Raw genomic sequence first — 26,428 nt, forward strand, 5'->3', positions numbered from 1 at the left:
CATCCATCCATCCATCCATCCATCCATCCATCCATCCATCCATCCATCCATCCATCCACCATCCATCCAACAATCATCCATCCAGTTTAGCATTATCTCTTTTTGTTCCGTTTTTCTTTGTCGTGTTTCTATTAACACAGAGACGGTTTGACAGAGAGGAGGAAGGATTTGGGTCCAACAAGGAGACATTATCTTAAACATCGATCCCTGAAGGATCATCTCTCTGTCTCAAACTCTGCTAATCATCGTCTTATAGATTCACCTTTCTTCTTTTGTTCTCCCGTTTCATAAAACCCGTTTAAATCTCCCACAGTTCCTTCGGTGAACCCGCTTTCACTTTAAATTCGCTTCCATCAATATTTCAGCTCTCCTCAGCCCTGTCACTTTTTATTATTCAAAATAAGGTCGGGAGTGACAGGTGAGACACATCAGTGATGATGTTGACTCCATGTTTAATTAAATGTCTAATTAAAAGAAAACAGAGCCAAGAGACTGCTATCAACAGAGAGAGACCTACGCATCCTGAAGGAAAAACCGGCGGTGCTGTGTTCTGCATCATTAGCGTGTTTGTGTTGTATTCAGATAAAAACACTACTGCTTTATCAGTGAATATCAGATAACAGGTGGGTTACAACAACAGCTCTAACTAGATTCAGTCAGGCTGTTACTAAACCAAACTGGACTTTTTTGGTTTGATTTTAGTTGGAACCAACATGACGAAGAGCGGCGAAGTGGGGGATTTTTAATAATTTAAACATAAAGACAGACGATGACTGTCACCAACATGAAACCCTTATGAAAGTAACAGAAAAGAGAGATGATATACTGAGGAAGGAGTGGAGATTGGGATGGGAACCAGGTGAGCCAATCAGAGGAGATGTGGAACAGCTGTGGCAGGAACAGAGGCTGGGCGGCTGTTTTCACGCCTGACAGTCCAGCAGTTATATGTTCTGTAGACACTCAAGATTTGAGAGGGTGTACTTGCATTAATACGTTATTATTATTAATAATATATTAGTTAAAATGGCTTATCACAGTAATTTCTGGGACAATTTATCATCCAGCTAAATTTGTCATAGTAACAGGCTTAATGTCAACACATGCCTAACAATAATATAACCAGAAATTAAATATAGAACCAAAAACCAGTGATCATAGCACACTTTTCTGTCTCTACAGAAACGTTGTTGTGTGTTTCTTCACTAAGTTGAGCCCGTTCTGACAGGTTTATTGGGTTTCACCAATATTTCCCCAAACCAGATCTCAGGTAAACATCTGGATTAGTTCATGTTAAAGTGAATAACATTCATAAATGCCAAAACAAAACTATCACCAACTGTTGCTCGCTGGTCTGTGATTGGTCAATCAAGATCGTCCCATACTGATGGTATCTGAAAGAAATGTTGGCCTGGTTCCATTCGGGTTTGTTCTGCTGCTAAATAAAAGCAAAACAAACCAAAGCAGGTTTTATTACCATGTGGGGTTTCTCTGGCGCTCAACAGTGGAGAGGAAGGGACAGGGTCCATGTTGATCTTCAGAGCAGGACTACAAACAGACAGACAGAGTCAGGCACATAACTGAGATTTATTTATTTATGGTGAGGTTATCTGTAGGAATTATTTATGCTACCTGCTTCTGATGGGCGGAGCCATCCTCTCCACCTGCTGACAGCTGGACTTACTGACCTTCTCTGTCGACAACCAAGAAAAAGTTATTTTATAACTCATCAATTAAAGCCCAGACAGCCTGTGTTGTTTCACCAGCAGGTTTATAATACTTTGACTGAGTTTGTCAGCTTTCTCAGCTGTTATTTGGATCGTTAAGCTCCAATCGATTTTTTCCAAATTGATTTTCAGTTGTCTTACAGTAACATTTGAGCTAAGCCTGGAAAATAACTCAATAACAATAAGTGTTGCAATAGACACATGATCAAAATCAATAGATAATAAATCCGATAAAATGTTTAATAATTTCACTAACTCTGACCCAGAACCGCACAGCATCCTGGGAGATTTAGTCGCTCTCACAACCTTTCACAGCTAGCTAAGCTAAATTGGTGGAATCAACTCACTCACTCTTTGGTTACCTAGCAACTCACTCACTCTTTGGTTACCTAGCAACGACCTACTGAGTAACTTGCACAGTAGCAGTTTCAAGGAAAGATCATGCCACTGGTTTGGCAGTATTTCAGATATTTAAAGAAAAAAATGAATAATTATGAATAGACAAAAACATTTGTACGATGGTATGTTATTCAGTCATATCGCCCAGCTGTAATTTGAGCTTTTCTTTGTTTTCTGACATGTTATGGTGTCAGATTGTATCAAGTTTACTCTGTTTTTTAACAAGTATAAACAAACAGCACAAACCATAGATCTCCAGGTGCTGAACCTTCAACAGGTTGGTTCATTTCTCTTGGTAGTTCAGTATTTTCATCAATTATCACAATAAATTATAGAAAGTAGGGCTGCAACAATATAAAGATGTGGCTAGATATCTATATTCAAAATTAATATTACAGTTATGCCTGACATTTACTGAATTATATGTATTTCCCTACCATTTTGCCAAAAAACAACAACCATGTTGCGTCTCTGATTCAGCTAAACTCCCCACAATCCTTTGCTGCATCACTATCATAGTCACATGACTGAACAAATACCACATGACTAGCCCCGCCCCTAATGAAACTTAAATGTCAGCAAGATGGAAGCAAACATTGGTTATCAATATCGGACCAATAGGCTAAAACACGGGCATCCCCAATAGAAAAAGGTAAAACCTCAAATGTAATTTAATCTATTTGTATTTCTACACCCAATTTCTGCTGAGTTTGGTTCTGATCTCCATTTCGGTCGGTTAAATCTTATGACTCCTGATCAAACCAGAATATCACAATCATGTGACAGTGAATTTAACCAACCATGAAATTCATCGGCTCAACCACAGTTTGTTGCAGTAACTGTTTTCTTTCTAGGTTTCCATTTTAGGGTTCCACTTGAGTTCACATTGACCCTGGAGAATAAAAGTTGTTCTATATCTGAAGAAAAGCAACGTATTGACCTGAAAACAACCAGTGATTAATTATCTTACCGGAGAGCTGATGCAGTAGCGTAGAGGCCAGGTTGACGGACATGTCCTGCCACAGGACTGCTCTCAGGCACTCGTCCTCCATCTTGGCTCCAAAGAAAAAATGCTCCTCTATTTTCGCTCCAGAGAAAACCTGAGCGGCCATCTTGGCTCCAGATACAATCCCGTTCTCCAACATGGCCGCTGAAGTAAACTGGCTCTCCTTCGTGATACCAGAGAAAAACTTGTTGCTCATCTTAGCTCCATTGAACGTTTTCTCTGAAATCTTTGCTTTGACAGGACGAAGGTCGTCCATCTTGGCTCTGGGGTGAAGCAGGTCCTCCCCTGCGGTTTCAGGAGCTGAACAATCCTCCAGTTTCACCTGAAACTGAAAACCGTTTGATGCGTTCAAGAAGCAGTCTGCTGGGTTAGAGGAAGAAAATCCATCTGCTGCATTTAGACCAAAGCTGTACTGGTCCAAAATATTGGCTCCAGGGTGCAACTGGTCAGCTGGGTTATTCCTGGTGAGGAACTGGTTTTCTGGTTTTACAGTGAAGAGATGGTGGTTCGCCATCCTTAACGTGGAATGAGTTGTCTCCTTGACGACCGGCTGACTTGGGGTCATGGCGTCGACCTCCAGAGGCTCCTCTTCCTCTTTGAGCCTCAACATGTGGCCGCTGACATCCTGGCGCTCTGTAACACCAGGAAACATGACAAAGTGTTCTTTATTATCTGTGAACATGGTGACGTTTCTGTAACGTCGGTCAGTCTGTCTGTACCTGCCAGCTTCCTGAGCAGGTCTGAGGCCAGGGTGTCTGTGACGGCGTTTCCCTCCGGGGTGTGGGTCAGCGACGGCGGCTCGGGACTCGCACCGGGGCCGTCCGGCGACAGGGCGACGCCGGGTTCGTCCTGCTGCTCCGCCTCCTCCTGGCTCCCAGGATGCATCTGGGCCTTCTGGGTGGCCTCTGAAGGGAGAGAGAGAGAGTTCAGCTGACAGGACAGACTTGAACCCCGAAAGGTCAAAGGTCGGCAGAGATCCTGACGATACCATGACATAGCAGGGTGATAGCATCCAGTTTTCTGGGATTTTATTCCATTTTACTTAAATTATGATAATTTAATTTGAGGTTGTCATCAGATTTTCTTCTTTCCTTTTGTTACCGGTTTGATGTTATTTTTAAATGTAGTCTTAATCATCCAACCAGATTGTAATTTAGACGTTAAAGTTGCAACCAATGACCAGCCAAGCAACTGGTTTATCCTGAGGTAGACTGGCCTGTTGGGGTATAGTCCAACTTTTAACCTTTGACCTCTGAAGACTTGCACTAGCCTGATGGATGGATGGATGGATGGATGGATGGATGGCTGGATGGATGGATGGATGGCTGGATGGATGGATGGATGGATGGATGCCAATCATCACTATTTCATTCCCATATTATTGATTTTTTATAAACAACCATTATAAAATCCTGTTGGCCAAATCTTAGATCGACCAACGATCTAAGATTATCGTAAAGGGAAAATAGGGGCAAAAAATCGTGCAGTGTGAACTACTGCATTAGGTAGTCGGATGGCCCGTCTTCTCTATTTAAATCTAGTGATTACTGAAGGGTAATATAGTATACAGACTTCATATCTGCACTCTTTTGGTTAAATGCAGTATTTATTCCCACTTTGGCTTTATGTTGCTTAGTTTTTATTCAAGTACGTTTTTTGTTAATGGAGACTGAGAATCCATTTTATTTTTGTTGTTGGTTGTTTTGTTTATTTAGTTTATCAGTTCTAGTGTTAATGTGTTCTTTTGAAAATAAAGTGTTTCTATCTATGGCAGGAAATCGCATGCATTATTACGTCATTTCCATTAAATCAGTGTCAAAAGGTCTTGAAACAATATTATCGTTTATCACAATAATTTTTTAGACAATTAATCGCTCAGCAAAATTTGTTATCGTGACAGGGCTGGGTATACCTGCATAATATGCAGGTATATTAAGGTTTAAGAGTTATATACCTTAATATACCTAAACCATTAAGACAGACAGTTATGAACTGATTCTCTCATCTGCTGCTCTAATTAATGCTCCATGTATCTGTTTCCAGCCACTGTCTTTTCACTTTCTATCCAAAAATAAGTTAAAAAGTTAAAGGTGTATGAAAAGTTGTGCAATATTTTAAAAAAAATTCAGTAGCTTTCCAAAGCTCAAAGAATCCAACTTGGCTGTGCAGAGAATACAAATAATCAGACAGCGTTCTTCTGCTATTTTTAGGGAACGTTTCTGGATCCAGGAGGTTTGGGTGAGGAAATAATTTTAGATTATTTTAGGTTTGGTAATTTACCAGGTTGCCAAATAAATGCCACTCTGTTCCAAAGATTTGGTGCATTTCCCCCCCTAATCCTCTGTAAGTCTGAGGAATTTGCATGTGCTCGGTTGAGATGACAGCTTTCTTCGATGGTTGCTGCTGCTTTGCCTGTCTGCCGGATCGTTTTTCAGTTACAGCTGGAATAAATTGGCTGCACTTGGGCCTCAGAGTCAGCAATATTTCATTAAATCAGGTAACTTTTTCCAATTTCTCCCCATCTGTTGCCGCTCTGCAGCAGACATGTTGACAGGTTAAGCTTCCCTTTGCCCAGGTAGCCCAAATTTTAATGATTTTTAACACTTTCCCTATAATCAGAGCTTTTTCTGCTTTCTGTAGAGCATGTGTGTTAAACTCAGGGTTCAGGGGCCAAATCCAGCACACTGTGGCATTTTATGTGGCCCTCTAAACTCCATACGTATAACTTTCAAGATAACAGTTTTATGCTTAAATATTGTTTTATCAATGAAGTCAAAGCAGTTTTTAATCTGGATTCTGCCAAAATGCATCAATCAGTCCTTCCTTTCTTACTTTTACTACACCGTTGCCTAAGCCTCACTGGATGCCAAATTATAATCTATGATCAATGTGGCGAGTAACAAACAGTCATATTTACCATCAAACATAAATATACTGCAAATATTTCTAAATTAGATCTTCCAGTTGGGTTTGAACTGCTTCTAAAAACAACCAAAGCACTTTAAAAAATCACCCAGGCGTTTTTTGGTGTCTGGAAAATGAGCCATTTCAAAAACCTTCTGATTGTTACATCACATTAAACGGGCACTGAGCTGTTACCTAGCAACCCCAACAGAACGCCACCTGCCACCTACCAACCCAAGCTGATCTCCAGCACGTTTGGTCAGCTGGTTTTACTGCTGTACGACGGCTGCTGGAAAAGACGAGTGTTTTGTTGTTGACTTACCAAATCTGGAACAAACTTTCAGAAAACTGCAAAACAGCTGAAACACTGATTTCCTTTAAATCAGGGCTAACAACCCAGCTGTTTAGAGTTGCTTTTGAACCATAATAAATGGAATATTGACCAACATGTTGATGATTTTAACGACGGTACATGACAAAATTTAATGTTATTGGACTTCACAATTGTTGATGATGTGTTTATGATGGAAAGCAGTTTGATCTGCCATGTTGTTGAAATGCGCTACAAATAAACTTGATTGACTGATTGATTACCATCCAGAAACCACTTGCTGCATAGTTGATTGTGCAAGAGGCTCCACTTCTGCTTTTCAAAGATATATGGTTGTATAATTGCATATCTGATTGCAGCCATTTTCACAGCCGTGTGTGAACGTTGAGCTGGGGGGCGTGGCCAACACCAGCTTACTTAGATTTACTGTTTTGCATACATAGATCTGTTAAAGAAAGCATAATAGCTCATCTTTAAAGGGTTTTATCTAAACATCCTGGCACAATTTGAGAACATTTGTGATCTTGAAATGTCTCAAAATGAAAATAATTTGACTTTAAAGTCAGTGAAAAAAGGTCAAATCCTGGAGAAGTGCAGAAATGAAGCTCACCGTGTAAACTGATGAATCTGTGTGTGTGTCTACCTGAAAGCCTGATGAGGAGGTCAGACGCCATCTTGGTGCTGACATCAGGGCTGAACAGAGAGGTGGCTGCTGGGAATGGACTCGAACCTGCGGCGCGCGCGTCACACACACTCATCGACAAAGCCTCATCACCGGAGTGTGTCTTTGTCAGAGTGGGGTGTGTGTGTCGTTTGGCTGCATCAGAGGGAGGCTGCAACACACTCGACCCACGCTTCATCTCACAAGAGTGTGTGCGTGTGTGTTTGATGGAAAAAACAAAAATAAAAAAATAAAACAGGAAAAATCAAGAGTCAAAACTCAGAGAAAGAGAAGGGCAAGAGAGAAAGAAAAGGAGGAGAAAGAGGAGGAGGAAGGCAGCACTGCTAAAATAAGAAGGCTAACGTATGGAAGAGAGGAGATCATGGTGGAGAAGAGAGGAGAGGGAGGATTTGCTCTTCACAGCGAGCTGTTGCTGCCTCTCATTGACCTGAAAGACAGAGAAGAAGAGAGACGGATGGAGGGGAGCGAGGTGAAGCCGGGGAGAGAGGAAGATGAGCAGGGAGGAGGACGAGGGTGAGAAAGTGGAAGAGGAACACGAACAAAGTGAATCTGTGAATGAATCAATTATTAAACAGATAGAGCCTAATAATAATAAGAGGATAAATCTTTCCTGTTACCGCCATGGTAACAAACCCTGCTGTGTCATCTCCCGCCCTGACCTTCCCACCGACAAGCAATCATCAATTACGATCAATAATCGTCACTTCAGCCTGCCACCATCTGTTAGTCTTGATCTCTTCATGCTCTGCCATCCTGTCTCTGCCCTAAACACCACATGCAGACACTATATGTACATTTAACTAACTGTATACCCATGAAATAGAAAATAAATATTGAAAAATTTGTCACAACAGTTAAATTCAAACATGGCATGAAAATCAAAATATAATAAGGGATCAGAATAGAATAATTTATAATTTTAAAAAATGTTTAGGTGTACATACTGTCGTTATGACCCTTCAGGTCTATTATTAAACTCATTAAAGCAATAAGATAATACATTTCTCACATTAACAAACAAATTAAGTAAAATATAAATAACAAAATAAAATTAAATGTAAATTAAATATCATAAATAATGCAAATTAAAAAGAAAGTGGTAAGAAAGGTACAAAAAATAGCAAAAAGATCAAATAAAAAACTTTTTTTAATACGTTAAGGTAAAAAAAATTAAAGCAACATAGATTAAATAAAACATTATTAAAATTTAATTAATAAATCAATTAAGAGAAATAAATACAAAGTCATATGTAAGTTAAATTTAAAAATAAAAAACAAAGAATATAGTTAAATTCATTATTACAACTATAAAGAATGTATTAAAAAATAAAATGACAATAAATAAAAATAAATATTTGTAAATGTTATTTTTTCCAAGAAAACAAATTTTGTCAAATTATAATGAACATTTGCAAATACTATAACACAAAAAAATAAAAAAATAAAAAATCTTTTTAAGCAGAAAAAATAAAATAAAATTAAGCAGAATGTTTTACAAAGTTACATTTATAAAATATAATGCAATTTTTTAAAATGATTTATTCTTCAACAAATATTTAAAGACAACATTCACCCCAAACATGTTGCTTTAAGTAAAACATTAAACATCAAAACGAAGTATTTTTTCTCAGTATATAACGGGAACATGTTGTGTTCTTTCGCCTCGGTGTTCTCGCTACCCTCGACCCCGTTTCCTTCAGCCTCTCGCCCCTGTCTCTAGGCGACACCATGCGGGCTGCTGCCGCCGCATCCGGCAGGGGAGCGAGAATCCACCGGACACCAGTTTCACCACAACCCCCCCTCCTCTTCGCTCCCCTCCCCTCCGGTCCCCTCGGTGTTGGTCGGTCGGTCGGTCGGTGTCAGAGCCCCCCGGAGCACCGCTGTGCGTTAGCTGGTCGGTTACCTCTCTCCCTCCGTCTCCCTCCTGCTGCAACATGGCTGAACGGCGCTCACACTCCCCGGCACGCCGAGTCAGAAAGTCATCTCGCGGGGTTTTGGGATGTTCAGTTCCGAACGGCTCTAACGGTTTCCGCTCGCGCTGCCTCTCGTTACCGGGAACAGGGGCAGGTGTCAGCGCGCGACCACACACATACACACACACACTGTTACACACTGTTACACACACACCTCCGCTCCTCTTCCCTCCCGCCCCCTCTCCTGCAACATGGCTGAACGGTAACCCGACCTCACAAGACCTCAGAAGTCATTTTTCACGGGTCAGTTAGCATCAGCGCCCGGTCATAGCCGGGACCAACCCGCCCCGGGACGAGTCGATCCCCGGCTTTTCCCTCCGTGACTTACCGGTACCATGAGGGCAGATGGTGGCGGCGGCGGCGGTGGTGCAGTCCGGGGCATAGCCTATATATAGACTATAGATCTCATCCATATTAAATCTCCTGATTTTACTTCTTCACTTCATCCTTCCTCCCGTTGTTACTCCCGTTTCTGCATCCAGTGTTATATAAAGTAGAAGGGAGAGAAGCGAGGAGAAGATCCGTCTCCTCCCGGTTCCTGAGGATGACGGGTCGGTCACCGAGCAGGGCAGATGGAGGTTTCCGCCTCCTCTCTTTCTCTCTCTCCCTCTCTCTGTGTGAGAGTAACACAGAGGAGGAGAAGCAGTGTTTCTTGTACATGAAGTCCTGGTTTTATACAGTTCCCACCATGAAGAGACCCAGAAAATACCTGAAACCCTTGCAGACATGATCATGTAACTCTTTGAAATGATGGTTCAGGCTGTAAACTGTTCATTGTGTCCATTAACCATAAAACTGCCATCCTGGATAACGAAAATAAACCCACTTAGCAGAAACAAGCCAATTTAGAAAAAAAATAACCTCACTTTTTTCGATAAAAAGTTTTTGCGCTAGGATAAGGTGTTTTTTCGGCCGTATCAAAATCGATGTATTTGGCAGAACTGCAATGGAAACACTTTTTCCTCATGAGTCACATGATCAATAGATGTTACTCCTGGCGAAAACCACGAAGAAATGCAGCTGGAAGTAGTCTCTGTTTTCTAGATAATGTGCAGCTGGCTTCACTAGAGCTCTTCTCCACAGTTCATAAAAAGTTGTCATTTGAACGGGTTAAATTGTAGTTTTTCTGTAAAATCGCAGACTACAATTTCTCCAAAACCATACATTTACTTAGCCATTTGCATGTAGAAAGGGCTTATCACTCCAGCGTCTTTATAAAACGCAGATGTTTCCTCTGATGGCTGATAGAAGAACAAGAGGTGGTTGAAGCTATTAGTAGGTAGCTGCTGATATACCATTGCAAGCTAGTTAATTAGCTTTGTTGTATCCGTCAAAGATTAAGTGCAAATTTATCACTAGTTGACTGGATGACGTTCATTTTTACCATTGACTCACTGCAGTTGCCATCTGATATGAGGCTAGATGCATGAATACAAGAACTCTCAGGCACAACAAACAGGTGTGGTCATTCTGTCTCTCAGTCAGTGGACTATGTTGTGTGACACCAGCCAAACCATCCTACCGTACCATTGTCCTTTGAACCTGCAGCTGAAAGGGTCCAGGAATTTTGTGGAAAGGGTTGGTTGTATGGGCCATTTTTAGAGTAGAACCAGACTGTACCAAACCACACCGACATGTGCCATATGGTGGAAAAGAGACAGCAGAGTTTATTAGAGGACAATTAGCATCAAGAAGACCAAGGATACAGCAGAAAGGTCACAAAAAGGTTTGATATTCACATCCAAATTGACAAGCTGTGCAAGGAGAGCATTAATCAGAGAAGTCACACAACCCATTGATCCACAGTTCCAGTTAACAGACTACTGACAGGCCAACTGCTAGCTGCGCTCTCGACAAGTCTGACATCGATGGAACAAAGCCGTAACATGCACTGATGGCAGCTTTCCACTTTCTAGAAAGTATTGAACCTTGTTGGAAGGTACAGATCTACAGGAATGAAGCAACACTTAGCTGTACCTTTGACAACTCCAGGTTACTGATGTTGAGACCACATTTGCATAATGTCAAACTAAGAGCCAATCATGAAAAGGTTAGAAAGTTTACAAGATTCCTTTAGAAAAATGCAAGGAAGATTGGACTGGCTTTCAGCTGGGAAAGCAGTCATCATTTCAGAGTGCTGTTCTGTCAAAAAGGTGAAGGTCAGTCTGAGTAACAGGAATATTTTCAGAGGAGAAAAGTTTACTCTAGAGATCCAGGGTGGACACTGGAAGAGCACTAGTAGAGGACAGGCAGGTGAGTTGGTATGATGAGTACTAAAGAGGTTTTACCGAAGAAACAAAAGACCAACGGAGGAATCACAGAGATTGGCTGGAGCAAGGAGAATATGAGTGGGCAAATCTTGGAAGGCTTCAACGAGACAGAGATCCAAGAACAGAACATGCAAACAGTTGCTGAGGAGCTCAACAGCCTAATTACTCTAAACAACAACCTGATGGAGGACACAGGCTTCAGCTGGTTGTTATGTACTGGTAGGCTGATCAGATGATGATTAGCATGTGTACCCGATGCATTGAGGGACAACAGGAGTCCACCCAACAACCACGATCTACTCTGCCCTGACAGGTAACGACAGGTGAGCAGCGAACAGGGCAATATAGGCGACGCCTTGGGTATTACAGCATCAACCATAAAGAATTTTACCCAAAGAATCAACGAGAGTCCAGGTTCTAGTTGTACCAGTTATAATTATAGTATCAGAAAAGAAAATCTGCAATAAATCTGGTGAAAACCCCCCCCAAAAAAAAACTGACCATGAGGAGTTTGTTTGTTGTTCTGATTACTGTTTCTTGTTAATCCCCTTGATAAGGGGCATTGAGCCATTTCTAAGGCTCTTGGACGCAAGAATCACAATGTTCCTTCCCAGGAGGGGCTGGACTACGAACTATCATCAACAATGCATTGATGACTCATCCAGAAGGTCACTAAGAACCCAGAACCAGTTACTTGCCTCAATTAAGGACAGACAGAAGGAGAGACTGGGCAGAAACAGAAGAGTCCTGGTCAAAAACCACTGCTCACCTAAAAAACCATAAAGTCACATCTCATGTTTTACCAAAAAAATGTCTTGATGATCCTAAAACTTTGGACTGATGAGACAAGAATGGACCTTTATTTAAAGAGTTTGTCTCATTACAACTGACCTAAAATTAAAGCCTTTAATAAACAAACCATCACAGTGACAGTCAAACATCAAGGTGATAAAATAAAACAATTGTGTAAAGAAGAGATCACTAAATTTCCTCTATAATCATGTAGATATCAGTGATTTCTGCCACAACCACGGAGTGATTACTTTCCACGTCAGAACAGGTTTGCTTTTGTAGCTTTTCCCTTTAATAAAATGAAATAATCATTTAAAAAGTTAATTTTCGTATCTTTAATCAGGTTATTTCTGATTGTGGTTCATCCACTGACATCTAGAAGAGTGCAGTTTTAGATTTCAGCCAGCAGAGGGAGACAGAGTCAGCCATTTATCCTATAACCTTTCACTACAAAAAATATCAGTAAAAAGAGAAAAAAAAGTGCAAAAAAACATACTTTTCATTTAAGACACACAATAAATTTCATCTTCGGGAGAAACTGGATTCATTTGTTGTTACATTTTCACATGACGGAGGGAGAAGAGGAATGGAGACTGTTTTCATGACGTTTAACCAGCTAGCATCACTTTAAGAAGCTAGCTAAAGAGAAACCTGTCCACAACTATCACAGAAACATGATAAAAACCAAACGTATGTTGGTTCATATTAAAAAGGTTTATAACATATTAAACACACAAAATCCCTGACAACACATAAAAACACACCTCTGTTGTAGTGAACTGGAGTAAAACTGTAACTGCATCTGCATCTTCAGTGCAATTTTATGTACAAACATGATTATTTTTGATTGATCATTGATCAGATAAAACAATATTAAACTTAGAAAACCCTGCTTGCTCTGTTTTTGTCTGGCCCCTTTGTTTTGTCTGAATGTCTGAATGTTGCCATCCGCCCTAATGTGTCCTTTCCTCTTTTCCTTTGGTTTGTTATTAGGCCCGAGCAGCTAAGCGCTGCGAAGGCCTATTGAAATTGTGCTGTTTATTATTATTATTATTATTATTATTATTATTATTATTATTATTATTATCCCAAATGAATTGGCTTTTTGGGGGCTTTATCATATTCAAAAACTCACCAAACTTGGCAGGCGCATAGAGCCCGTGTAAAATTTACGTATTTTTTTGTTTGTATTTCCTTTTAACTCATGTAAAGCACTTTGAATTGGCTTGTTGCTGGAAATATGCTATATAAATAAAATTACCTTACCTTAAAAAAAACTAAAAGAGTAATCTTTTCATTCAAGTCCTGAAGGATCTGGTAAATATTCCTGTTTTGAAAATATTAAATATGTGAGTTGAACTCTGAGGAATCTATAAAACATCGGCCCTGATGTGGATTTCTTCATCGCCTTCGTCCTCACAGCTCCTGCAGCAGAATAAAAACATTTAGAGACTCTTCATCACACCAGTAGCACAGACAGACCTGCTGTGTTCTTACACAAAGTTATGGAGGCTCTTCTGATACATCATGTGCTCTCTGAAGATGGCGGTTGCTTTATAGGCGTCCATTTCATCCTGGTACTCCTCCATCACTGCTTTGAATCTGCCAAACGCAGATTAAAGAACAAAGTATAAACTTTTTTATAGATTTTAGAAGGAATTTGTCCACAGAACCAACAAGTCCTTTGGGTACCAACTTTGTACATCTGCAGGCAGATATTTTTGCCAGTCAAATTGGATGGAGAGGATTTGTAATCATCAGTTTTGAAGTTTTGCTACAGGTTCTTTAGTCTGGACTTTGACTAGGTCATTCAAACAAATGAATACACTTGATCTAAACCAGGGGTTTTCAAAGTTTTGGAGAGTTTGATGGTCCATTTGCACGTTTCATTGATGTTGTGGCGTTTATCTGCTATAGTTTGGTGTCATCTACAGTGATAAAGGTATGAACGACTTCCTGTTGTGATCAGAGTTCATTTAGCCTCCTGTCATAAAAATCCTGGTATTTGGTCATCAAATGTTGTTAGCTAGCACCTCTTAGCAGACAAAACCAGCCAGGTTTCCATTACAAATGTGCGTAAAACTTTGTCAATATTCCATTAAAGTAGGAAAAAAACACAATTTTGCAATTGCAGTATAAGAAATCACACATAAATAAGTTTGTTCATGTGAGAAGTTATTAAAAAACAAGCCGCAGCATCATCTTACAACTACTTCCTGTTGTTGTCTTCTTTGTGGTTTCTGCCAGTAGCAACATCCGGTTGTTAATCATACGACTCGTGTGATGTGGGGTTTTATCACTGTAGTTACTAAAAGTCTATCCAGTTTGTGTCTGGTAGAGGCTCGGTGATGTTGGCTAAATGTTTCTGGTTTATTTCTGGTCCAAACATATTTTAAATGATTACATCGAAGCCGTTCACACCTACCTCTTTACCCAGACAAAGTCCTCGTTCTCCCTCCTCCACATCTGGTAGAAATTGTTCTCTTTCAGGCTTGGAACCTGCGACCCGAGTTCCTGATGCAGCTTCTGAGCCACAAAGTCCTGCAGGCAGGCCCGGGCCGACAAAGCCACGAGCCAGTACACCGGGTCGTCCAGAACCACCCGGTGGAAAGACTTCAGGGCCCACTGGAGCCACTGAGGGGCCGGGGAGGAAAGATGGAGGCTCTGCAGGAGGAGAGAATGAAGGTCAACCAAAATTCATCTTTTCATTTTAAATGCAGTTTGGAGTCATTAGTGGTAATTTATCTGTTATCTGTTCTGGTCACCTGCTTTCCTGCCCCGTATCGTCTGACTGTGTCCAGCAGCAGCGACCTGATTGTGCTGTGTTCATGAAGACTCCCAACCAGAACCTGCCCAGGGAAACCAGAGGAGACAAACATGACTGAGCTGCTTCAGATGATGATTTTAATTCAGTCTCTTATTTAACGGAAACAGTGCAAATGAAAAATTGTGGTTTTTCAAAACAAACTTGACAGAGTTTTGTGGACATTTGTCACACAAACGCAGCTACAGACGCCCACAGATAATGACTCTGTCCTCTGATCCGCCTTTTCCATATGAATGTTAGAAAGTAAATGTTCAAATGATGCAACTGAATAAAACATGAAAAAATTCAAGGACAAATTTAGCAGACATTTTTAAGAAAAGGTGGTAACTCCCTCTTTCAGAAGACACTGAAACCAGGTTGTGCTCTGGTGGAGCTTTCTGTCTGCCGGTCGCCATGGCAACGGGTCTGTTAATTAAGCCATAACTTATAAGATTCGCACAGGAAATAATGGCGCTGCGACCATTTTTGTGACAGATTTCTGCTCAACCCGTATCGTATCGGGACAATGGACATGACTCAATGAGTAGTAACGGCCAGCGCCTGCGTCGCTAGCTGTAGCGGCTAATAGGCGATGTCCAATCCAGTGATACACATCAATGGCTGCACCACTCAGTGGAAATGAGGCCCAATAAAGTGTATGATAGTATAACAGTGGTGACCTCTGACCTCAAGTGTGCTTTTGACTCTGAGCAGGTAAGTCTCCTCCTGCTGCAGGAATGTGTTGTAGCAGCGCTCCGTCAGATTGCCAGACCTCAGGCCTCTGAGCAGCAAGGATGAGAGGAAAATCCCCTCGGCTTGATCAGAGCTGGAGTCCCAGATGAAGTCAAACAGAAGCAGTCCAGGGACGAGCCCTGAGCAAGAGGAGGCACAGACCGAGGGGCATTTACAGGCTGGAGCGAGACGCACAGCAATGTCCAGGTGAAGTCTCTACTGACCACTGAAGGTGACTAAACCTCCACCTGAAACAGACCTACTAAACCTCCACCTGAAACTAACCTACTAAACCTCCACCTGAAGCTAACCTACTAAACCTTCACCTGAAACTGACCTCCTATCCTTTCTGAACAGGTTACGGTGGGGGTATGGTCTATACAAAACATGTTGATCACATTTTTCCCCAGATGATAAGATTTCAGTCTGATCATTTCTGCCTGATTGGGGTTTTATTACAACCTCACCTGGTTGAGGCAGCTTGTGTCTGCTGAGGTCAACGGAGGTAAACCTGAGAGTAAACAAACAGAAAACTGTAAGACGAGAAGCTCCTAGCGTCTCTCCCCTGTAATGTGATCACACAGCTGCTGCTGCCATGAGCGTTGTGTCCTCTTGGATTGTTTCTTGTTGCGTAGAAGGTGTGCCTGGCCCAGTGCTTGTGTATTGATCTGTGTCTCTGTCCAGTTTCAGTTTTTGACAGAGTTATGGCTCCCACAAACTGCACTCATAAAAAATGCTCCTGGCTCAGTTCTTAACGGTTTGCTGTGTCTCTGTGTTTAATCATTTATTCTCTCTTTGTTCTTTCCAGCTGAAAGTAAACCAGCCCAGTTCTTCTTGGTTTCTCAGAAAACCTCTCGTATAAAGTAGCTGAAATGTCTCCCAAAGTGAACACTTCTGAACTTTGACCTACCTCGGTGAAGCGGTGCAGATGTAGAACCGAAGTTCTCCACAGGGGGCGCTCTGCAGCTCTCCAGCTAGAAACATAGATACAGGAAGTACTTTTAGTCCAATTTTTAACTCAAATGTGGTTCATGTGAGTTTCTAAATGTAATTTATATTGGAACCATTCAAATCTTAAAGTATTTGATAGGCCGCTCCAGCACTTCTCCTTCTTCCTTCCTCCATATCCAACCTTTGTTTGGTGCTAATGACATCACTGGGGCTTCAAATTTACTAGTCTGTTTGCTACAAGTATTTACTACTATAGAGATTTTACACTTAAGCTGAAAAACTTTACAGTTTTCTTCACTGTTTCACCAACCAGAACAGACAAGTATGGGCACAATTTGGAGGTGTGTGCGCACTTCTAGATATAGGGAGCCCAGTTCAATCCTACCTGTGGAAGGGGCCATTGTTTCTATCACCAGCACCACCTTATGGATATGTGATTTGGTGAACCATGTTCTCCCTTTTGTTTACAGAGGACACATGTTGAAATGATCAGGAATTCATTTTGTTCCCGTTCAGGTCCGTCATGAGTGTTTGGAACGCCACTGTTCTTTAAAGATGCGCCTTAACCAAACCCAGTAACAACTATCAATAGTTTGATTTTAAATGTTGCAGTAAAGTGTTAATCCAGCTTGGAAGGAGTTTTTGTTTTTACTTACATCTGATGGAGTGAGATGTGATACACTAACAAGCTTTGAAAACAAACAGGTAAATGTTAAGACCTTTAACTCATCAGGTGTTTAAAGTAAACTAGTGAGATGTAACAGCAGCCGTTTGATGTGTAAATATTGCATTCATGCATTTTGCTTACTTTTGGGTATCATTTCCATGCAGAGTCCAAACTCTTTGGTCTTTCCATCCATCTGGTTGTGAAGCAGGGAGTCGTCACTCCAAATCCTTGATCCATTCTGTCAGAGAGAGAAAAACAAAGATGGAGACGAGGGGGCTTGTTGAAACTAAAACACATAAATCTAACGCCTCTCCTCACCTGGTATCTACCGAGCCACACAGGTGTCCTGCTGCTGGTCAGCTGGAGGACAATTTGCCTTTCCTGTGGTCTGTGGAGCAACATGAGGTTCCCTCCAGTCTGAGAGCATAAAGTCTAAGACCAGATACTCAGATTACACACAGGAGTGACAGAGTGAGGCAGAGAGAAAACACACGTTGGTTCTTATTTACATTGGCGCTGGTCCAAGAGCTCCACACGGGGAAGAAAGCAAAACATGTCCGTCCGTAGAGGAGCCACCCAGGTTGGCACTGAGGGGAAGCTCCCACTCCTGTAAGTTACACAAATGTGAAAAACTCTGACACTTTCTACTGTTATAATAGATACAAGTCATTCGTACCTGAAGACGATGCAGTGAAGGACCAAAGCAGCAGATAAACTGACACGGTTAGCATCTTCCAGCTGTAACACACAAACACACAGGCAGCGTTCATTTATCCATAATCTACACAGTTATCGCAACAGAGACCGACACTTTCCACCTGGAGGATCAACCACAAAAGCTGATTGTTCACAAAGTGTTGCCTCCAAGTACATTAATGATGGAAAGTTGAGTGGAAGGAGGGTAGAAAAGCAGTACCTTTCCAAACAGATCCAGCAAGTCAAATCGTGTTTTTTCCAAGGATCAACGCCTTTGACTGTCACTTTCCATTGAGAATAATTGATCTGGAAGACGGGAGGTGAAACTGAGGAACTATCCGCCTGATGCGACTCAAGCCAACAGAAAACATGGCATCCACCTCCTCATTCACACAAAGCCGGTGTGTCTTTAAGCTTTTCATGCACAGCGATGGACATGCAACCCATCTTCCGGGCTGTGCATTCAAATGTTATGCTACGGTTTGACACGCTACTCTTTGACTAACTTCCTCAATCTGGTTCTGACGGGCTGACATCAAGAGGAAGATGAGACACCAGAACGATGAAGACGAGCTGCAGGACGGTGGCTGACAGTCTGAATATGATTTGTGTGAGATAAACCCTATTTCCTATTTGTTGTTTTTTCCTGCTCATCTCGTTTTGTAAAATCTCTCCAGGTTCAGCTGAACATGAAAGCACACCAGTAAGTCCAGAAGAACCAGTCAGTGATCCAGACTGGTGACTGCAGCCAGTTCCGACCAACTGGCTGCTTATTTAAAACAATAATGAAGGTTTTCATCCCACTGAAGCAACAGAAAACATCCAGTTATTATTTCCTGACGTATCTTCACCTTTCAAAGATTTAAAGAATATGTTTGTTTTAACCAAACAACTTCAAAAAAGTACAAAAACTAAAAAAAACAAATGTTGAAATATTTCAACCTTTTCCTACTGGAGATGAAAAACAGAACAGATACATTTAATCTACTTCCTGTAAAATATTTGCAGCAGGATAAAATTAGGAAGAATTAATAAGAATTTGTTATTAATTCTTGAGCTCAGGAGTCCTTACCTGAGCTCAGGTAAGGACTCCCTTCGATACAGGAAATTATAAGCAATGCAGAGCATGTTTCACATGTTTGAGAGCAGGAGGAGGGGCCTTTGACTAGGCTGCTCATCCTGTTTCCTTAAGCATTTTTTATGTACAGCTGAACAAAGACATTCCTGAGTAGGTGTCAGCTGCACAAGTAAAAAACAAAAATAGAGGGAAGAAAAGTTTTTTATTGTTTTTATCACGCTTAAAGTTTCATGTCAAAGATGATCTGTGATGTTTCCTTGAACAGGTTAGGATAACAGAACATGTTTATGACATTTTTTTGCACAAAATTATTATTAGATCATGAAATATTAATCAGATGCACAATTATACAACCATACATCTCCGAAAAGTGCAGCCTCCTGCACAACCAACAACAACACAACAAGAGGTAAGTCAACAACAAAACACTTGTCTTTTCCAGCAGCCATTGCACAGCACATACAGAGGCTATACCAGCTGACCAAACATGCTGGAGTTCCGCCTAGGTTGCTAGGTAACGGGCAGAATTCTGCTGGGGTTGCTAGGTAACGGGCAGCGACTGCTGATTTGTGACGTTACATTCTGGAGGCTTTTGAAACTGATCATTTTATAGACACCAGAAAACACAAATTTGTTACCAAAAATCATCTGGGTGTTTTTTTTTTGTGTGTGTTGTTAAATGCCTGTTTTTAGAAGCAGTAGAAATCTACATGGAAGTACAAAAACATGCAAAAGCTTTGCACGTTTGCACTGGTTATTATGCTCTAAATAACAGTGAGAAGGAGACACTGTTTGTTGCCACACTAAAAGTTTCAGATTACCTTGTAATCACAAAATGAATTTGCATATAATCTCCTCACCTTTAATTAATGCATAATAATCAGTTATTAATGATTTAGAAAGTGTAAAGAGATTAATTAATAACCTTTATATGAACTACTTATTAGCCTTATTGTAAAGTGGTGCCAAATTATTTTCTTTTTCAAGCCAGTATGGATTGATTTTAATTGATCAAACAGATTAGTTATTTGCCGATTGCTCTGATTAAAGCTCTAAACACATATAAAAAACAAACACATGTCCAGGACAGACAGTGTTTGGTTCCCTGTTGCTCCTCAACAGTGGAAAATATCTGTCAATTTGGCTCAACTTTTTATTTTTTCTCTCTCTAAGTCTGAATCTCCTCCCATCCTTTCCTTTTTGCATGTTGGTTAATGTGACGCACTCCTCTTTGTTCCTTTCTTTTCATGTCTCCTCCTGTGGATGCACAACATCAGCCTGACCCAGACTGACGTTTCACTGCCTGTTAAAAGCGGCTGTGCAGTCGGGCCGATGTGCTTTACTAAATTGGGTTTAAAAATAAGATAAAACAAAACAAAAAAAAACACACATTCCCACTAGCGAGCGCTTCCCTCGCCTCCCGTAGGGCTAACCCGCGCCTGAATCCATCCATCCGTCCAGAAAACAGTTTTTCTCTCTGCTGTGTTTCGCTGCGCTGAAACGCTTCTCCATCACCGTTTAGGCAGATAATCCACCGCCTGCTTTCTGCTCGGGAGCGAAATGAGCTCAGAAAGAAGATCAACAGAAACGTCCAGGAGATCCTGGAGGGAGGCAGCTGGCCAACATCCTGAAGATAATCCTGTAGAAATAACTCACCTAGAAGAGTCACATTTCCTCTGAAGAAACGCTCCACAGTTCACATTTTTAGCCTTTTTAGTGAGTTAAGGTTTATTTTTTGTTTATAAAATCTTCACAAAGTGATGAAAACTGTTTGCTTAGATGATTTTTGCATCAACTAAACAATAAATTGAGTTATACACTGCAAAACCACAAAATCGTACCAAGTATTGGTATGTATTGGTTTAGTTTCTAGTGCAAATATTTCAGTAAACTTGAAATAAGACAAAACCAACTGACAAATACATTTTCAGAAAAATATAGGAGTTTGTTTTAAGTCAATACTTCATTAATATTTATCTAAAAAGTACTAATTCAACTGGCAGATAATTTTACTTATAACATGAAAAAATGTTGTATTGTAAATGAAATAAGCTGTTAGTGGAACTAGAACTTTTTAATATGTATTTTAATGGTTTGTTCACTTAAAATGAGCATTTATGTCTGCCTACAAAGTTATGTATAAGTTACTTTGTCTTATTTCAAGTGTTAAGATATTTGCACTAGAAATTAGCTGAGAAATTGTGTTTTTGCAGCTAGAAAAAAATGTGACTGGAATAAATTAATGTTTACAAAATACTAGTATTATATGAAACATTTTAATTACTTATAAACTCATTTCACTTATTTGTGCATCAAGTAAAATTTAATTATATTTTATCAGTAAAGTTAACAATGATGAATAATTAATAGAAAATTAACTAAATTTGTCTTAAGGCAAAACACTTTTTAAGTTTCAGATCATTTTTCACATTGATAATATGTGAATTTGTTGCTTTTCTTTCGTAAACCTCATGAAGATTAGATAGAACAGCGTTGGCAGCGTTGGGGTAGATTCTGCAGTTCTACTGGTTCTGGTTCTATGTGCGTCGCTCCAGTGGATCCTGTGAAGTCCTGAAGTCCTCCTCTTTACTCCCAGATCGGATAAAACCCTCAGTCCAGCAGCAAACAGCAGAGCTGGAGGCGACGCGCTGTGAGGTGAGGACGCTCCTCATTATGATCCCGTCCTGCTACCTAGAGATGGAAAAATCAAATCTTTATTTTTCTATTTAACTTATTAAGTTTTGTTAATTACTTGTTTGAAATTTAACTTATTTCAAATTTAAGTTATTTGAAATTTTGTTAAATTACTTTTTATTGTGACATAAATAAATAAGTATTAGGATTAGGTGAACAGAGAAAACCCCTGAATGTAAAGTCTCTGGATTAATTTGCCAGTTCTACTCTTACCCTGCTCTCTATTGGCATATATTGGTTTAGTTTCTAATGGCAGTAATTATGCAGGTTTAATGATGCCATCCAACCTCCTTCTTTGGGGCGGAGCTGTGGTGTTGTGCTCCATGGCTTCGCCCATCCTATGTTTCTCCCATGGAGCGAGTCTCACTTCCTGTCAGGAGATGATTCCTGGACACATCCGCGCTCATCCCCTGGACCCAAAGCACAGCTTCATCACCTTACAAACCTCATCATCCTCATACCTGCCTGGGCAGTTAATAACAGGTACCAAATAACTCAGTCATTTAAAGTAGTTTGTTTCTGAAAAGTAGGGACAGGCAAGCTAATAGGCAACATTGTCAAGCTAACAATATCTCAGAGTTGACCTAAAAATTAATAGTCTGCTAACATTTAACTGTTTCCAATTAGCCTAGCGATAAGACTGGAGCTAGCAATAAACTGAGGCTAGCACAATCCAGCTAACAGTTAACTGACTACTCCACAGACAAAATAACTAACAATGTCATGCTAAATGCTAACAGTATTCACCTAACAGCACAGCTTACATCTACCAAAATGGAGATGTAAATGTAGATGTAGCTTGTAGCTAACTCTATCATGTTTCTCTGCCTGTGTTTCTCTGAAACACTGTTTCTCTGAAACACAGGCAGGGAAACACAGTGAAGCTAACACCTAGCAGCTTTCAGGAGTCTAGCTAACAGTTAATAGAGTCCACCTAGCAGCAGAGCAGAGATAGCATTTAGCCAAATTTAGCTAGCACCTAACAAATGAGTGCTAACAGCTAACACAGGCAAGCAAACACAGAAGCCAACACCATCTGTTAGCTAGCTTTCAGGAGTCTAGCTGACAGCTAACACTGTTAGCTTAACAGCAAAGCTAACATCTAGCAGAATTTAGCTAAAAGCTAACATGGTAAAGGTAACAGCAGAGATAAGCAAACAGAGTCTATCAGCTTTCAGGAATCTTGCTAAAAGCGACTAAAGTCTATCTAACAGCACAACTATCATTTAACAGAATTTACCTAAAAGCTAAAATTATAAAGGTAACGGCTAACACAGGCAACTAAACAGAGTGAAGCTAACATGTAACTATGACACCTTTCAAGAGCCTGGCTTGCAACTAGCCAGTCTTCTTTTAAATTCTGTGTAGTTAACTTTAAATGAAACTCACATTCCCTCTGTTATGCCCATTAATTGCTCTCTCGGCGCTCAGTGACTGTACGAAGCTCCAGAGACTTCATGGGTTTCCTGCTCCAGGCCCGCAGTGTTGGTGGGCAAAGGAATGGGTTTGCAGAAGGTCCTGGTATCAGGACAGAGAGACTCGGTCCACTTCTGGTGGGTGGCTCCTGGATTCGATCTCCACCAGGTACCCACACCTTACGCTGCCTGTTTGAAGGTGACACGGTCACACACTCGGACAAACAGCTAAAGAGGAACCTGTCGTTTGTGTGGAGAGCTCCTGACATGCCAAAGGGAGACATACGCTTCCAGTAAGCTGCCATTACTTGATCTCTACAAGCTATTTAGGAAACTCCAATAAACCAAAATGTTTATTTTGCCACATTTGTCTTTTAATCTGTACGCCAGCATCACTGTGGTGCAATCCTACTTCGTGTACTGGACTGGTGTTGAGTCTGCAGTGGTGCGTGATCGGAGTCCCAGTGCTTGGAGACGCAGTAAAACCAAAATGACGGACGGAGAAAGCACAATTTTTGCTGTGCAAGAGACAGTTACTGCCCAGACAGGTCGGCATTCTGTGCTCATTATTAGCTAAAAACAGTGAAAAATGAAAGTTAAGCAAATGAAAGGTGTTGTGAAATGTCATTTATTTGTCTTTGTCCTTTTTCCCTCCTTGCGCTTAAAGCTAACAGAAAAGCTACTCTTGCCTCTTTCTCTGGACGCCCTTCCAATATAAAAAATGCAACTGAGATTCTGAAATTTTTGAAAGTACAAACCAAAGATGATCACGCAACCTTAGAAACAAACAGCTCTGTGACTTGGACAATTCAAACAGTGGCTGCAAGGGGGACTTTGACTTCAGGATCTCCTCAAAGTACCACCAACGAGTCTCCTGGATTCCTCGCAGGCATGACGAAAGGGATAACAACTGAACTGTTTTCTTACACAACTGTCTTTCCCTTACCATCATCACCTCCTGATACTACATATACAGTTACTACAACACAGTTTCCACTGGCTTCATTTTCCACATCAAACCCTCCTGTACCCTTACAAACAGACACATGGACAAAGAGCAACGATCTCCAGATAAAATCACAGGAGCTAAAACTGAAAAACAATCCTGGAGGAAAACGTTACAAGACATTTACTGCAATACCAACCCAAGGTCCAACAGTGCAAACCTTTTTCAGTGCACATACTCCTGTAAGCCACACTTTGACAGACCCAAACAAAAACAAATCAAGAAAGTCTGAGACCTCAAGTAGCTCAGAGAAACTGGGTGGCAATGTCCCATCTAATTCCCAAATGAGGGTAGTCAAGACAGAAGTAACTCCGTCCTACCAAAGGTCTTCATTCAACTCTTCCAGGTTTCATATGGCTGCAGATCTTAAGTCCCAAACGGATACAAGTCAAACATCTGTAGGACCCACAAAACAAACCAGTTCACCTAAAAAAACAATCCCTAATGTTCATCAAACTCTGCCTATTTCTCTCCAAGGAGAAAATTCCCAATTTGACTCAACAACAGAGTCTTTTAGACCTTTTTCCCAACCACTGTCCCAAACAACAAGAGTGTTTTCCCAACCCACTGTAACTCCTCAACCAGTCACAGTCTCCTCAGGAGGAAATGATCCTACGTCTGAAGGAAATACCAAAACCATGGCCCCGGTTGTTGGTTTTGTCTCTTCAAACACTTCATCTTCTTTTTCAGCATCTAATTCAAGCAGATCTTTTGCTAGTCGCCGCAGTGAAAACTTCACATTAGTCACATCAATATCTTCCATTCATTCCCCTTCTCGCCCATCTCAGAACGAACCTAAAACAACCCCAAATCATTCAGTACCAGCATCACCTTCCCCAATCTCCATTCCTCACCATTTAACCTCTGCTGAATACCAGACTTCCACTCCGCCAACGTCCTCTTCCTCTCCCAGTGCCTCCAACTATCTAACAATGCCTTCTTCTCCTACTTCAATCTCCCCAACTTTCTCTTCTTCTACTCCCTCTTTCTCAGTTACCTCACCATCTTTAAGAGTGAGTTCATCATCTTTTATTTCACCCATCACCTCCCCTAAACCAGAACCAACATCAGCGTCTCATAAAACACCAAACTCTGAGACTAGACTCACCTCACCGGCACACAGAAAGGTTGTCCATCCAAACCCCAAACCTTATCCCAACCTCAGACCAAATCATGACCAAGAGATCAACCCAAACATTCAGAACACGGATACCAAACCAAAGCATCCCTCAGATCCCGCTGACGCTCCAGACAAAGAAGGAAAGTATCCGGACATTGTCCCCAGACACAGTGCCTGGGAGCTGGGCATGCTGCTGGGCTGCTCAGCCGGGTTGGGCATGGTGCTGGTGGTCGGGCTGCGGTACGTCTACCGGCAGGCCTGCGGCAGGCGGACTGAGGTGACGCTCAACGACCGCGAGCGAGAGTACGGGAGAGGGGAGCAAGGGCTGGTTCACCTCCAGGAGTGCGGCGATTTGGTCAGAGTTAGAAAAATCAGAGAGAACAGCTTCGTGCTTCTGGCGGAGTACGATATTCTGGCATCGACTTCAAACTGAGAGAGTGGCTCATGAAGACCGAGGTTAAACATCCCAAAGACGGATCTGGAAGAGGATTAGGACCACTAGAAAAATAAAGATTTTTCTTCACAGAATTCAGATTTTAAACTTCGAGATTAAGGTCAGAATTCAGAAGGAAAACAACGTAAGAATTCTGAGAACAAAGAATTCTGGGATGAAAGTCAGAGTTCTGAGAATTTTTACTTTTTTTGAGAAAATGAGTCAAAATTTGAATGAAAAAGAAAAAAGCTCTGAGATTAAAGTCAATTGTGAGAAGATTTTTTTTCCCTAAAAATCTCAAACCCACCAGAAGAAATTCCTTAAGAGATGGATATTATCCTTTATATCCCAAACCTGTTGCTGTAAGTCTTCCTTTATATTAGATGATAAACTTAAGTACATTTAACATGTTTATATCATTCTTATGTTTCTATTGATATAATTAATGTTTGTTTCATGCCTATAATTGTATGACAACATAATAAAAATACTTACAAATAGGTTCCCGTCCACTACATTATTATTTCTAAGTTTAATCTGTTTTACTTGATGGCCCATTCATGTTTCACTGATCTTGTCAAAAGTAAAGAAAATTGCTAGAAAAAAACTTTTAATTTTGAAATTAAGAAATTTTCTAGAAGTGAAAATCAAAGTTTCAAAAGTCAAAGATTTGCAAGGAAAACATTTTCTACATCTTTCTAACAAATTCACAACTTTTGAAATGAATTTTTTTTCTTGAATATTTTCAA

General features: G+C 40.8%; 3 protein-coding genes across 4 annotated transcripts in view; 1 reads left to right on the forward strand and 2 right to left on the reverse strand.

Moving 5' to 3' along the window:
- LOC103151683 (zinc finger protein 169-like) overlaps positions 1-9,633 on the reverse strand; it is a 17,490-nt gene extending 7,857 nt beyond the window's left edge. Inside the window, exons 1-6 of one of the 2 annotated variants that reach the window (XM_007571862.2) lie at positions 9,348-9,633; positions 7,008-7,473; positions 3,849-4,034; positions 3,094-3,762; positions 1,630-1,690; positions 1,475-1,545 (exon numbers count right to left, since the gene is read on the reverse strand). In XM_007571862.2, coding sequence (XP_007571924.2) covers positions 1,475-1,545; positions 1,630-1,690; positions 3,094-3,762; positions 3,849-4,034; positions 7,008-7,224 — 1,204 coding nt within the window. In that variant the 5' untranslated portion in view covers positions 7,225-7,473; positions 9,348-9,633. The other variant, XM_016681623.1, reaches the window with a different exon arrangement.
- Positions 9,634-13,276: 3,643 nt separating this feature from the next.
- Positions 13,277-19,061, reverse strand: LOC103151684 (uncharacterized). The gene is made up of 12 exons (XM_016681614.1): positions 19,006-19,061; positions 17,914-17,975; positions 17,747-17,844; positions 17,556-17,669; positions 17,379-17,475; positions 16,530-16,593; positions 16,087-16,130; positions 15,575-15,759; positions 14,847-14,930; positions 14,507-14,745; positions 13,579-13,683; positions 13,277-13,506 (listed from the first exon to the last, which is right to left on the reverse strand). The coding sequence occupies exons 1-12, from the start codon at positions 19,059-19,061 to the stop codon at positions 13,452-13,454; spliced, it is 1,203 nt and encodes a 400-aa protein (XP_016537100.1). The 3' UTR covers positions 13,277-13,451.
- Positions 19,062-21,340: 2,279 nt separating this feature from the next.
- On the forward strand, positions 21,341-26,173 carry reeld1 (reeler domain containing 1). Its single transcript, XM_007571807.2, has 5 exons — positions 21,341-21,666; positions 21,973-22,188; positions 23,137-23,413; positions 23,511-23,668; positions 23,788-26,173. The coding sequence occupies exons 2-5, from the start codon at positions 21,978-21,980 to the stop codon at positions 25,677-25,679; spliced, it is 2,538 nt and encodes an 845-aa protein (XP_007571869.2). The 5' UTR covers positions 21,341-21,666; positions 21,973-21,977; the 3' UTR covers positions 25,680-26,173.
- The last annotated feature ends 255 nt before the right edge of the window (positions 26,174-26,428 follow it).

This window comes from Poecilia formosa, unplaced genomic scaffold, assembly GCF_000485575.1.
Source record: "Poecilia formosa unplaced genomic scaffold, Poecilia_formosa-5.1.2 Scaffold288, whole genome shotgun sequence".
Classification (NCBI taxonomy): Eukaryota; Metazoa; Chordata; class Actinopteri; order Cyprinodontiformes; family Poeciliidae; genus Poecilia; species Poecilia formosa.